The sequence below is a fragment of the Cornus florida genome, unplaced genomic scaffold, assembly GCF_030987335.1.
Source record: "Cornus florida cultivar Cherokee Brave unplaced genomic scaffold, ASM3098733v1 CherokeeBrave_3.0.0_Hap2_Chr05, whole genome shotgun sequence".
NCBI classification, from domain to species: Eukaryota; Viridiplantae; Streptophyta; class Magnoliopsida; order Cornales; family Cornaceae; genus Cornus; species Cornus florida.
Window position 1 is genome coordinate 92,462,758 of NW_026775575.1, and position 15,485 is coordinate 92,478,242.

General features: G+C 35.6%; 1 protein-coding gene across 1 annotated transcript; it reads right to left on the reverse strand.

Moving 5' to 3' along the window:
- Positions 1–3,816: 3,816 nt before the first annotated feature.
- On the reverse strand, positions 3,817–14,864 carry LOC132307639 (probable beta-1,3-galactosyltransferase 13). The gene is made up of 7 exons (XM_059805448.1): positions 14,208–14,864; positions 8,080–8,232; positions 7,912–7,994; positions 7,658–7,757; positions 6,772–6,885; positions 4,650–4,792; positions 3,817–4,232 (listed from the first exon to the last, which is right to left on the reverse strand). Exons 1-7 carry the CDS (start codon positions 14,558–14,560, stop codon positions 4,147–4,149), a joined length of 1,032 nt encoding a protein of 343 aa, XP_059661431.1. The 5' UTR covers positions 14,561–14,864; the 3' UTR covers positions 3,817–4,146.
- Between the last annotated feature and the right edge of the window lie 621 nt (positions 14,865–15,485).

A 15,485-nucleotide genomic window follows, 5' to 3' on the forward strand; every position in this document is an offset into this window, starting at 1 on the left:
TAGGATAAGAAATAACAAATTTGTTTGTGATAGCAAGTTTAAGGACACAAAAAGTTTGCTTGTTAATTCGGCTTCAACTTAATGTAAAATTTAAGAAAAAAGTTTTTAACAAAGTGTGTCCTGGCTAACTTCATACCATTAGATTAGACCAGCCTCTCAATTCAATGCCTAAAAGTGCACGAATCCGATGAAAATGTCCTCATAAATATTCTAGCTTGAAATTTTGTAAGAAGACCTGTATATAAATATTTTCTTGACAAGAAATACTCGCACTTCGTTCTCAAGAGACTTAAATTTCAAAGACTCTAAAATATGATAAACTACATTACGTACAACAAAGGATACAAAGACACCATGATATAAAACATGGCATAGAGACATCAAACGTCTCTAACCTCTAAAGACCATAATAAAATATCTTAGAACTATAATACAATATACATATATATAATTATATATTCACTTGACTATACAAGCCCCTGCAATCCCTCAGAAATAGAAAAAGGGGCAGTGAATAGTGATATTGCTACATTGGAAGTTGGAGCCTAGCATTTTCCAGGAAAATGAAACGACATGTGAGAGGAGGAAACAAAGGTGCTGGTGTTTAAAATGTGTAGGAGAGTTGTAGCTGAAAATGGTAAGGGTACGGATCACGAAATCTAAAGGGAAGCTCAGAAACAGACACAATAATCATATGATGTTTTTTCAGAATTCGCAGTTTGAAGAGTCCAATTCATTCATTGGCATTTGGTAGTAATTGGTTGACTGCTTCCACATACCAAAAAAAAAAAATTTATATATATATATATACACACACTAGCAACAGTACAGAGCATCTCTAACTTTTAGGCTCTCATTCATGTCTCTCTACTTCTTCACGTGCCCCACGTGCCACTGGTTTCTACTGGGTCCCATTATACTTGGAGAGCAACTACTGATCAAATCACCAATTCATCTTTCATGATATGATATGATTCGAGGGAGGCAGAAAGGGAAATGTTTGGTAAGAGAGAAAAGAAAGAATGAGAAATTCCTTCCTTGTAAAAGTGAAAGGAAAGAATCATCTTCCACATGATTAAAATTCCTCTTCCCCATCCCCCTCACAAGTATTATTGGTCCCATCACAACATTGCTTTGGAATTAGGAGTAGAAGTTAGGATTTCAAGTCGAAACACCATGCATTAATATATAACATGACAAATATAAAAGTATAAAAGAAAATTATTCAAATATACATATTAAGAATTAAGTATTAAAAAAAAAAAAAAAAAGAGATAGAAAACTTTGAAAGTAAAAAGTTATCATTGGGAAGAAAATTTGAAAATCTCTCTTCCTCAACCCCATCACAAGTATTATCGGTCCCACCAAGACGTCGTAATGGGACCCACAAAATTTGGAGGATTGATAGTTAAAAAATTATGTGAAGGGAGTGATAGTGTAATTTTTTAATAATTTTAGTGGAGACGATAGCGTAATTTTGTAGGTATATATATAAAAAATGTAAATTAATAGGGTACATTATTAGAATATTATTTTATTTTATTTTATTTTTAATGGGCAATTTGCCCCCACTGGGTTGTGAATGGCTCCGTCCCAAATCACAACTTACATCTAATATCATATATTTATTTTTCACAAGTCAGGTATATTATCTTTTTATTTAGAAAAATGATATATTGGTTTGTATAATTTTTTTCACAAGATATGGTGTGTATCAACAAATGGACTCAACTTGTATGGTTGAATTCTTTTATTTTTCTTATAAAATCATTTAAAAAAAACACAGTAATTTTCCTATAGAGATAACTTTTACATTCCTTCTTCCTTGTACCTTGCCCAGCTCACAGATGATGTATATGGATATCTACTACTTCTACTCTCACCTATAAAAGTGTCCGATGGATGAATGATTAGTACTTGATCATGTTGTTCTCTGTCCTTGCTGGTGGTCCATTTAGACTTTATGCTGCTAACTAATTATCTCATTCATTATATACATGTGATGTGGCATAACCCCACATGCATATATAAACATGCCAGGGTGGTAACCCCTCCTAATTGTCTGCTCAGAGGGCAACTAAAATGTGTGTGTGTGTGTGTGTGTGTGTGTGTGTGGGGAGAGAGAGAGGTGAGATGAGTTTTATAATAGAATTAATAGAGATTCCTCCTCACAAAGTTTGGTTGGATTTGAGTTAAATTTGAATAAGCGAAAACTATATTATATATATGCTTATATGTATATTATTATTGTATAGTGGGAAAGAAGTAGAAAATGCACAAAGCAAATCAGAGACTCAGAACAGTGCTCACACACACACACACCCACATATTGTGTGAATGTTGCAGTGGCAGATTCATCATATATTGTAGTAATTAACCATGTAGATGGGCCATATGCCGGGTCATTTCCTATCATTGTTGAATTTGTTGGAGATGATTTTGGAATTCATCAAAGATGGGCCCATGGTTACCTCTAAGTATGGACAAGTTAAAAGGTTTTCTATTTAGGCCCGCCTACATACATCTACCATTACTTAACTTCATTAGCACTCTTCATATAGTAATATATATATATAAAGTCAAAATTGGTCAATTTTAGCATATGGTGTTAAATGCAAACTAGTGCATGAATCATTCCTCAAGTAGGACCATTTGATGGTGCTTCAGTATTTCTCCTTATAATCAATTAATTGAGAATTATTTTTTAAGTTGTGTCAACCACATGCACCCCATATGTTGAGGGATGCATCCATTACCATTACCAAGAAATGGGATATGCCTTATTATGGGGACAGTAATGACTTCAGAAGAAGAGTCTGAAGAAGGGTGTCCAAGAACTGTTTGCGATGTGCTTTCAAATCAATCGACAATTTAATTTGAACATCAATTACTTTTTCCTTCCAATTTTTATGACCCTTTTGTATACTATAGGTTGATGTAAAGTTAAACCGAACACCAACTTCAAGGGTTCCATACAAAAAAACTTCCTTGCAGCCGGTGCATGGTGCACCTCACTAATACAAGTGCACCGGGTGCAAGAAAGTTTTTCTCGTCCCAGACAGCCGGAAACCAAAATCCCAGCCAATAACTGTTCAGCTCAGGTAGAGAGCTTAATGCAAAGGTTGTATTTGCTACAGAACAGGAATTCACAAATAGCAGAGGTGAAGTGTTTAAGAGGGAAGAGCACGAAGAGGAAGAGGATGGTTGTGACGGAAAGGAGGGAGAGACAGAAAAGGGAAGCAGTTTTCCTCCCCCTCCCATCATATTCCTTTTTGTTCATAGTGGGGAAAAAGAAGAAATCTCTCATTTTGTATGTTACACCCATTTCCTTTCCATCAAACAGAAGGAAGAGCAACAACTTTGTTTCCTCGGGGATGCTATTTTTCTTTCTCCTGCCTTCCCTTCTCTTTTTCCATCCCGTCCCCAAATGGAGCCTATGTAAGGTCTATATATCTATGCAAGGTTAGTACATTAAAATTAGACACTGCCTCCTGCAAATCCTGCGTAAAATCCTGATGAGATAGTTTTGGCCAGTAAAAAAAAAACCGAAGGCAAAAGAACAATCGTGTTTAATTTGGGAGCACCAAATCGGCGCCTTGAAATTGGAGTGGAAGGAACAAGACACAAATTCAGTGCTCCCAAACGCAGCTTTAGTGTATTCTCCAAACATGAAAATAAATTTCAATCAAATAAAAATATATATATATATAAGTTTTAAAAAATAAAAGAACTTCGAACTTCTAAAAGACAAAAATTTGGGAGTGATTATTTGTTACTTAAAACAAAAAAATTTCAAGAATGCTATCATACAAGGAATGAAAATTGAAGTGGGAGATCATCCTCAAAACTAATACTATTTTCTAAGAAAAAAAATTATCAAGAATTCTGTCATACCAGGAATGAAAACTGAAGCGGGAGATCATCCTCAAAACTAACAATATTTCCTAACTTCTGTAACTTCGAGGAAAAAAAAAAAGTGCACGCTGCCGTTAAAATTTTGTTTTTTATATTCTAATTGAGAAAAAAAATAAAAATGATGGCCATAAAAAAACATATACAGAAGCAGCAGAACCAACTTCAAGGAATAGCCCATTCTTCAAAGCACCTTCTGAGATTTACCAGACTTGATGAAATGGGGCAAGAATATCATTCGTCGGATTCTACAGTCGGGCTCTTAGAGCAGATCTCTTTTTTATGAAGTTCCAGTAACTTCTTTTCTGGCTCACATAGCCCTGCCAAACAACAATAAATTGTAATTTTTGTAGCATCTGAAATAAATGTATACCGTCTTTGTGCTGCTATGCATAGGAACATTCTTAATACGTCGATGAACAACATTACTTAAAAAAATTTAATATCACTTATTTATGATTACTCCAACTAACTTTTTTTTTCAATCTACATTCATGTCAAGTTCACAGGCTATTGGGCAACATATCAAACCAGTTTCATCTCTGTGGGATGTGCATATGCCTCATCAAAATTTTCACCTAATGATCTCTCTCTGCATCAAGCAGGCAATATTAACGACCCCATAAAAGGTCTTAAAAAATCTTTTCTTCTTTTTCAATTAAAAGGAGTAGATTATACGTAAGATTAGTAACTAGTTTCTAGAAAACTATATTTGAAATACAAGAACAATTGCCAACCTGAACACTTGGGAATATCCCACACAGCAATAGACGAGGAAGTACATTCTGCTTCACATATTTGTCGATTGTCCTCGTGGTCGACATTCATTGCAAGCATCCATGCACCGATTGTGACATCCTCATTGCTGAACATCCGGAAACTGTATATCCAAATAAAATTGAACGCTTTATAAAAGTATGAACTCCAATAGGAGTATCAGATGAAGATGAGAAACTTTATCATCTTCTCCTGCATATGTTAGTTAACACAAGAAACTGGCAAAACACTCCCCACCGTATATTCCCCCAGACAGTGCTTCCAGGACTGGCATTTCTGCCACACATACTGAAGAAGGCACTCCTTAGATGCTACTGATTTGATCTTTAAATGTTTATAACTGAGCGTAGTAATAAAAAAGACATTAAAATGGGCCACAACTCTATCACTGGATTCAACATCAAGAAGTTTTGCCAGGCAGGAATATGCATAACTTGTGCAAAAATTCAATACTAAATTCTTTTCATGGTCGGGAGATAGTATGGTAAATGAACCAGGATGAAGTGGGCATCAGATAACTGGTGAGTGTTACACCTGTGGCAGTGAAACGATGCTGAAATAAGTCAGCTAACAAATGTAGTACCAAGCATTTGATACAATGGTTTCGCCACATCTAACAAATAAAGCAATGACCTTATATTTTTACACCAGTGTTGATTAAAGAAGTTGGCACATACCTAAATGTAAATCACTTGTAATGGAAAAGGAAAGGTGAGCCATCAGAGCGTTTGACGAGAATGAGATAGACTAAAAGCACGTCACAATCAAAATATATATATATTTGAGAGGGAAACAAATATCTTTCACCACCAAGCCTTTGGCTCAAGCGGTATCTCCTCTTTCTTCTCATATGGGAGATTGAGGGTTCAAGTCCCTATTTGGCTCAAGCAGTATCTTTCAGGAGGAATTTGTCTTTCTGGTTGACAAAAAGAACATTCCTCAAGGCCAAATATGCTCAAGAGGTAACCAGACCCAACATAGCCACCAATGGTAAAAAATTTCACACTAAATTCTCATCTCATTGTATTTTCATGATTGTCTTGAACCAAACAGCCCAATTTTGCTTTCCTCAACACCTACAATATAGAAAAGTGATGGGAATATCCAAGCCTGTTTCATGCACAATAAGGAACACTTCACGTATTATCATCTGAACTACTAAAAGAGTCCTTTAGGAAATGAATGTATCGTTCTTCTTAGTAGCCTCTGAATCATCAATAAGCTCACACAAGTGTTTTGGTTAACATACAATATACTGTTTATAATTATTTGAAATGGGTGGCCAATGCCGTCGTAACACAATAGTTTAAGTTCTGCCATGGCATCTATAGGTGAGGAAGGAGGTCACGGATTCAATTCTCGCCTTTATCTACTTATCCCAAAAACAAAATCCTGCCTTTATCCCATATGAGGGAATAAAACCCACCAACCAACTGTATCAACAAGAAGTGACAAAAATAAAAATGATAAACCACTTGATCAGGGGATCTTTGGTATCTAAAAATAAATATTACTTGAAACTGAGAATCTGGTGATCAGTTTAAAATATTGCTAAGAATCAACCCACACATTCATATCTGTATGAATTGATTCGTACTGATCTATAGATGCATTGAGCTTGGGTTCAAAAGTCATGCCAAAATCTGAGTTTGGCTTTAGCTTGGTTTGCCTGGTCTCAGAAAACTAATTGCAGTTTGTTTGGGGAAAGCTCTTTATAAATCATATACTTGTATTTTTCAAATCACAAATATTACTCTGTCTGAGGCTCTGAGCAGCAACACAATCACCAAGAGACATGAGCATTGAGGGGGAATAATATCCTCTATACAATACTTTAAAAAGTTAGTCTGGAGCATCTGTAATAGTAACAAAATGGCTATACCATCAGCCCCAAAAGCCTTACAACCCAACACCACATTGTTAACAGATCCCAAATGTAATCCAGTTATGAATCCCAACAAATTCCCCTCTACGAATAAATTTTGATTAAATTACGTTCAATTAAAAAAATAAGAAAATTTGTACCAATTAGCAAATGAAGAAAGGTATGTGCAGCTGTTGTCACCAAGAAAATGAACTTGCCTGTTGTTTTTTAAAGCAACCAAGCTTGCTACAACATCGGCAGAAAGAGCATATATTGGACCATAAGCATGCTCGAAGTACTCATTCCCAAGCAAAGATGATAGTGGTTCATACCTGCACAAATTTAACTGATCTGATCACATCATAACAGCAACTGGAAAGTTAATGCCAATTTCAGGTCTGCAGTTCACCCAGCTCACTCTCGTCTCAATCTCACATAATGAACTTGAAAAAAGTAATTTTATTTTTTTTCTTAAAGCCTGCTTGATGGCTAAAGAAAATAATAAATAATATAGTACAGTAACACCAAATACAAATATCAGTATAAACACTCTGTTCTGTCTCCTTTGTTCTTTTTTTTTCTCGACTTTTTGGTGCTTCTTTCATTCACAGAATTAAAGCAACCAGCTCATTTTTCCAAATATTATATATATATATATATTTAACACACATTTGATTCTCAAAGCTTCAGTTATAAAGGTTTGGCATCAGCACATGTGAAGGTATAACACAGTATAAATAGTCCGAAATGGGACCATATTGACAAGTTCATTTTCATCTCTTCACAAGTAAAGTACTCTCTCCCTTTTGCAACCTCTCTTTTAACTTCTGTCTAGTATCATATTTTGAGTAATTAATATATATTAATATATGGCAAAGCAGAGCCTCACAAAAGTCAAAATAATTTTTACAACTATGACTAAGCTAAAATGGCAAATCATCTCCCCTCTTTGATTTTTTAGTTTTCAATGGCATAACAGAGAGGCATAAAGTAAATGGATATTATATGATCACCAGAAATTTTTTGAATGTAGAGTCAAAGGCGGCAAAATAAAAAAATCACATAAATCAAGGATTACGTATGAACAAACATAATGTGACTAACCATTTGAGGTGCGGGTCAGTGAAAACTGGACCCTTCTTCATGCATCCAATGTAAGTTTGAGGATGAGAACGCTCTTTAGCCAAAAGCAGTGAGAGGCGATCTGGATATCAATGAAACAAGTCAGTAAAGAGATTGCATATAAAAAGAGACAGATTCTTAATAATAAGCCTGTAAAAATACAGAGCATGGATAAGCTTCCGAAAAAATTCAACTGGCCTCAAATATATATATATATATATATTTGAGAATGGTACCTGGCCTCAAATAAATATCATCATCAACTTTAACATAAAACTCGGAATCAAAAATGGCATAAGCAGCTTTGAAGAAAGCTAACCTGTTACAGAGACACAGATTAGTGTGTATTCAACAGGAACAAATTATAGGCATTGAAGATAAATATTATTACTGTCAGCACTAACGTTTTGTATGGGAGCTTACTATACTCCTCCTCGATGTCTAACAACAGAAAATCGTCGTACATTGCCACCTCCTTTCTGAGCTCTGACATCTTTGATTTATCCCTAGTTCTACCAATAATAAATCTGAAAGCCAAGCCAGTGGCTTCTTCCAAACTGCAAGCCATGAATAAATTCCAAATGAGTGTGCTGGGGTAATATTGTAATTAGTAATTAGTAATTAGATGCAGGGTCATCTTGTAAATATATATATATAACACAATATTTTAGGGTTCTCTGCGATTGTGAGAATACCCCCAAATTGATTTCTTCTCTCTGTGTGACTCTCATCTCTCAACATGGTATCAGAGCCATTTGAACCCTTACTCTTCATTGAGGAGAGTTGCTGTCAGCATGTGGTAGCCATCGTTGTGGCCACTATCGCTGTCCGTCTGCTAATCCGGTGTGTCATGAGAGGACTAAACATATAGAGGTAGATTGTCACTTTGTGAGAGACTTGGTGATGAGTAGAAGGATAGTTGCTTCTTATGTAAGATCCAAAGATCAATTAGGAGATGTATTTACCAAGGCATTGGGAAAACATCATTTTTCAGAATTATGTATCAAGCTAGGCATGATAGATATCTATGCTCCAGCTTGAGGGGCGTGTTGGATAATAATTAGCAATTAGATGCAGGGTCATCTTGTAAATATATATATAATAATATTTTAGGGGTCTTTGTGATTGTTAGAATACCCCCAAATTGATTTCTTCTCTCTCTGTGACTCTCATCTCTCAACATAGTGGTTAGCAGAAAAGCACTCAGATAAATAATGGACTAAGATGGCTAAAAGCAATCTGCTAAACATATAGGTGTTACATTTAGTAGATCTGGGAAAGAATTGCAATAGTCATAAAAAATCATAATAAAATTATTGCACTTCTGCAGAATGCAAGACCACGTCCAGTGTTAGAAAAGCAAATGAACCACCCTAAAATTATTATGGGGAGAGGCCTTTTTTTATTACATTTTATGCATTTATCCTTCTGCAGGCATAGTTCTTCAATGACCAATTATTATGACTAAAGAACCATTAGTAAAATTAAAAATAAAACTACCCCTCTATTCCCCAATATATATATATATATATATATATATATATATATATATATATATATTCCTGTTCCTCGCTATGTTTGACCAACTACAACAGACACTAACTGCAATAATGAGTCCCAATTGCAAGGCTTGTTGTCTTAAGGCCACTTCTAGGGACATTGTAATGTTGTGATATATATGTATATATATTTAATGTTAAAAGAAAAAGAAATAAAGTTGGTGGGCCCCACCAATATATTAAACATAACAAAAGGCCTTATGGCCATTACGCAAACCATTTATTCTCTCTCTGTGCATCTCTCTCTCTCGTCCGAATTCCAGTAACTTCCCTTTTCTTTTCTCTTTTTTCTTTTCTAATTTCAAGCTTTGATTCCTCCTTCCATACTTGAAATTTTTGAGTGCCATTTGCGGCAAATCGAAGAGCACAGCGAGATCTACGTGTGAGTACCAACAATTTCAGTTTTGGTGCACCCTAGGGAGTTCGAAATTCCAGGGTTCTTGGGCTCAAATTGGGGTTTTTCTCAAATTTGAGGTAGGGGTGTTCTAATCTACAACTTCTTAGTTTTTTTGTGAATTTTCCCCTTAAATTTGATCCTAAGCATGCTAATTTTGATTACCTAGTTTGTGGTTGTTGTAAGTATGATTAACTAAAATGATAGATGTGTTCCATGTGTTATTTGAAATCATATATATGACTAGATTTATTACGGTGAATGAGCATGCTTAGTGTTGACATATTGTATACCCTAAGATTATGTATTTATTTATTTATTGCTTTGAAAAATTGATGTTATGGTCAATAAATAAATAAAAGAAATGAATGTTTAGAAATTTTCATTAAATTGTGATGATGATGTAAATGGAAATGTGTGAAATCATATAGTTAAATTGATGATTTGAAGCATGAAGCATTCATGCATCCATTGGGAAAGAGAAAGGGGGAAAAATATTTGTTAGAACAAGTAAAATTGTTTTGGGAAAAATATTTTCTAAAAGTGTTGCAAAAACCGGACGCCTAGGAGGCGCCTAGTGGTCCGTGATGTTGGTGTAGTCTAGAAGGGAATGTAGTTGAGTTAACTAGACCGGATGCGACGCCTTGGAGGTGCCTTGTGGTCGTGGATAGTTAACCAACCTTCCTTTCGTGACGCCATGGAGGTGCCTTGGGTCGGACTACACTAACGGTTTGGTTGTTGAAACGGAATTGTTTCGGAAATGGGGAGTGACATTTGCATAACATTGCACTTCATGACATCGTGGTAAATTTGTGATTGGTTGATATTTGTTACATATTTGTTATTGTGGTTGAGAATGTGTGTTTCCCGATGGCATGATCCCGTTCACTTTTTATCTATTCATTGTATGGATTCACGGAGACATAAGAAGTGTGTCTTAGACACTTCCTACTGAGCTTATGCTCACCCCATTATTTTTAACATTTTTCAGGATATGGAAAAGAGGTGGCGGATGACGATCCACCACAAGTTTAGACGAGTTTGGGGATCTATTTTATTTTTGCTATCTTTTGTATTAGAACTCTAATATTTTGTAAATGTAATATTAATTATTTTGTGAGACTTTAGTCTAATTAGTATAATGTTGTAAGCTATGGACTTTTAAATTCTAACTACATTTTTGGACTGTAAATTGATGTAACTAAAGTGTGTTCCTTGTTTCGATGAGATGGAGGAACGGGGCTTTTGTATGTATGTAACCATTTTGGGAATGTAATATAATATCTGTATTGTGCGTTGGGACATGATATGTTAGATTTAAGGCCCAGTGAGGCCATTGCATTTATTTTTTGTATTTCAACAGGTCGTAGAAGGACTTTTTCTGCGGAGGTCATGCCGAAATTTCTTTTTTTTTTTTTATTATTATTATTTTGGTATCCTTTTGGGGCGTTACAGACATGAAGCTACATGATATTGTCACTCGAAGTTCTCCCCTCTTGGAGTGTTTTCTCCTTGTTTTTCTCTTCCCACCAAAAGTACCAAAGTGACTGTGACAATACCCCTTTCCCTCCATATTCCATGTTGCCTGCCCATTCCTGATGTTAAGCTCTTAGTTCATTTTACCTTAGTGCAGCACAAGCATTAGTCTTTTTGAAACTCGCTCCTCTACACAACCAAGGATTCCCAAGCCAGGTGGTAGTGGTATTACTGCCATTTTGGCTGCCTCTGTCAACCTCACTACACTGCTCATCTATCACCTGCACCAGACCCCAGGATGCTTTCTTGGCCTTGTCACAACATGCATAGTTTGCAAGTTGCCCAATGCCCACTGTCATCTGCATATAAGATGGTACTTAAGTTTGTAATACGGGAAGAAAACCCTTTGGCTTGATAAAGAGTTAGCAGAAGGTTTGTCAACTAGTCCTAGGTGTTGTAGATTGTTTTAACTAATTTTCATATTTTAACTAAATTATTAATTATTTGAAACTTATATTAGTGCAAAATAATGAAAATCTTTCAATTCATCATGCCATCAACATATTCCACCGAGTCATATATTATAAAATAAAGCAATAAAATGCATGCACAATGGGCGCAAAGACTTTTACATGGAAACCTCAAGGGAAAAAAATCACAGAATCTATTCCAGCCAGATCAAATGCACTATATGAATAATATATTACAGTAGGTCCACAACTCAAAACTCCAAAACCCCTAGTTACCTATTGACACATGTTGATCCACCAAACTCACACTTAAAGAGTCTCCCGGCATACATTCGTTCAAGCTCTTTGATATCCAGAGCAGTCATCCAAACCAATCTCAAATGAGTTGATTGATCGTGGACAACACAATACATTGTCAACACATGTATGATCACTAACCAATCTAATGCAGAATGATGAATGAAAAACATAAGCTATATGTATTCTAACTTCACAATATAATGCTCTATTGTATGTCTCTCTCTATTTTGAGGTTTTTTGACGCAATGATGTACATGAGTACAGAATATAGTAGTAGAGAGATTACAGTTTTAGTGTTTTAACTTTAAAAAGAAAACTGTTTTCCAAATGGTGCGATTGATCAAAGGGTCATGTACTATACTTAGAAATTTTCAAAAACCAAAGTTTCCTGAAATTTGCAACAGCTCACCCCTTTTGCGCTTGACTCTCGCTACTTATAGGACCAGACCCACGTTGTGGTTAGGATGTGCAACTGACCTTCACTTTACTTTGTTCCATATCAAAAAGAATATTTTCAAACCAAAACATTAATATAATGAAAACCTAATTTAAGAATGCATAAACTCTAATTTGGTGAGTGCATAAATGGCTGTCAAATTACCTTTGTACCCTTGGCTTTGAAGATTACCTTTTGCTTTTGGTTGTAACTTGACTTCCAATTATGCCCTTGGACAAGAAATAACTAACTTGGCACCAGCTAACTTTCAAAAATCTAACTAAAAACAAAAATAAAAATTACAGACTGTTGTTTTGATCACTAAATATGCCAACCTAATTCCTATTGGCCTAACAAGTACGAATATAAATGAAATGCAATTTGATATAAATGAACACAGGATCAGACTTATAACACAATTCATTAGTAATGGCACACATTTTTCTAATGGTTTAAACGCTTCCATCGTCACACTCTTTAGCATAATATACTTTTCAAAGACAAACCGACTTCGTGGTTCAATCAAATATAACATCTCCTATGCATGGAAGGCAAACATCTTGAACAGATTATGAACATGACATGAACAAGCATGTGTTGGCATGGAAAACTAAGAAAAGGATAAAAGTAGAATATAGACACAAGAAAACATAAAATGCACACACACATATATATATATATAATACACACATACACATACAATGATACGAATAATATATACTTGTGTTTAAATTTTAATATTAACAGTTGCATAACACAGAAGATAAAACCTACTAAGTATCGTGTGCATAAATATAGTATGAAAACAACACCTACTACTTTCTGATTATATTTCTTTTCAACGACTTCATTTTTCCTACTGCATGTGTGAGTTAGAAACAGTGATAATGCTAGGAGAAGGGAAAGACCAATGTTTCCGTCGATAGAGTTAGGAAGGAAGTATATGATAACATGTGGTTTAATAGAGGCTATGTGTGACGACCTTTATGTCGGGTGTGATGTGGGCAGGTGTGAGACATTGGACGAGCTACCACACTGGTAGACTACAGGTGTCATGATCCCACATCACCTGGGAAAGGTGAAGGTGAAGGTGAAGTGTTATATGTAGGTTCAACACCCTTTCATAACATAACACGTTCTAAATCCATAAAAGCCGTGAACTCATCAGAACTCTGCAGTTAAGCGTGCTTATGCTGGAATAGTATCAGGATGGGTGACCTCCTATTGGTCTGAGGGAGCCAAAAACGGACAATATTGTGTCGGTTAGGGTGAGGGCTATTACACTATGATTTTGGTAAAATGGAAAAAAGGCTTAGTTTAGTTGAGTTTATTCTATTTTTTCTATTGCATGCTCGACTTATGTTGGAAAATATGTTGTAGAGTGATTGTGCCAACGCATGTTTCAAAATATAAAATTAATTTGAAAAAATAAAAAGAATGCATCCGAAAAGTGTCACACGCATCTCAAAAGTGTTTAGCAGTGTTGGTATCCAATATGTGCATTATTGTCACCAATTCTGAAGAATGCAAGTACCACTTAATATTCATAACTGTCTAACATATAATAAGCTAAGCCATTGAGACTTAATAAGCTTGTCAAATCGAACCACTCAATTTTTTACATTGCCATTTCCACGATCACAAGCCAAAGGCATCCATCAGCTGTTCAACACAAGTAATTTCACTTTGCATCACCCAGAAACTCAACTTCTTCACCATATCATCAAAAGTAACATTACTATAAATACTTTGAAATCCATTGACGAAATGAGACATCATGATGCAAAACCAAGATGGCAACAGCATATTTTTCCATATCCATTTGTTTGTAAATGAAATTCAGTTTACATTAATCACACATATAGATATATAATATAACTGGCAAAAGAGATTATACCGTCGAAGCTCTTGCGGATTGGATGGCATCCAAGTCTGCCGCAAAGATCGCCGCCTACCACCCGATCCAAACCCAGTTTGAATCCCCACAAATCCCATAACCTTATGCCTCTTCTGATCCCCATTGGAAGAAGACCCACCATTCCTATCTTCACCGTCACCATGTCTCTCCCAAACCACAGAGACCGTTCTCGGTTCTCTGTTCTTACACTTGTACCCCAATGCCGGACTCAAGATTGAGACGATCCCTATCAGAAACCCTACCAGTCCGATCAGTAGACAGAAGATCAGGACTATTGATCTGCGATTGTATGAAGAAGCTCGAGCATTGAAGTACTTTGGAGAGGAAGGCATCTCGAGCTGGGACTGTTTGGGCACTCCAAAAAACCCTACAAGTCTAGGGCTTTATTGAAAAGATTGGGGGAGGTTTCATAGATGTCTGGGGTTGTTATTGAGATGAGAAATCTGGGAAACATTCATGGAAGGTTTATTGGGAGTGAAGCAATAAAAGTTCAGGAGAGAGAGAGAGAGTGCGAGCGAGCGCCGGATCAATGGGCGTTTCACTTCGTAGAGGTTTCTGTTGAGTTTTATTTACTGTTTTTTCCGTTAACATTTCCTTTTTCGCGTATGTGTTTTTTTCTGTGTCAATTAAATCTGTTTTTTTTTTTTTTTTTTTTTTTTTTAAAAGGGAAATGTAACAGGCAGAAATGGATTGGACAATACTAAGAGTTTATCTTTTTTTGTTTGGATTACCAAACACTCGGGTCATATTGTTGATTCATGCCATATCAAACACCTAGTCAGGAAGAGTCCGAGTATGCCTTTTCAACTAGATAAGGTGGTCCGTCTGCAACAGTGTTACGAGTTTGATTAAGACACCTTATCCTTTTGGATCAGTACGCGTCCGTTGCTGAAAAAAGAAATTCAGATGTAACATTTGGAATAAGCAAGGTGAACTAACTGTTATTAGATTAAAGCGCCCAATTCATAATTGGTGAATTCTGATTCAAAATCGTAGTGTAACGTGTATTGTTGAACCGTCCCTAAAAAAAGAAATTCAGGTGTAACATGTGGAATAAGCAAGGTGAACTAACCGTTATTCGATTAAAGCGCCTAATTCATAATTGACGAATTCTGATTCAAAATCATAGTGTAACGTATATTGTTGAGCCGCCCCTACTTTTATTGATTACACTGGTACTTTTATTTGACACTACATGGCTAACACGTCCATCGATGTTAGTAACATTTGTTTAATATTTTTTTATTATTATTTTTT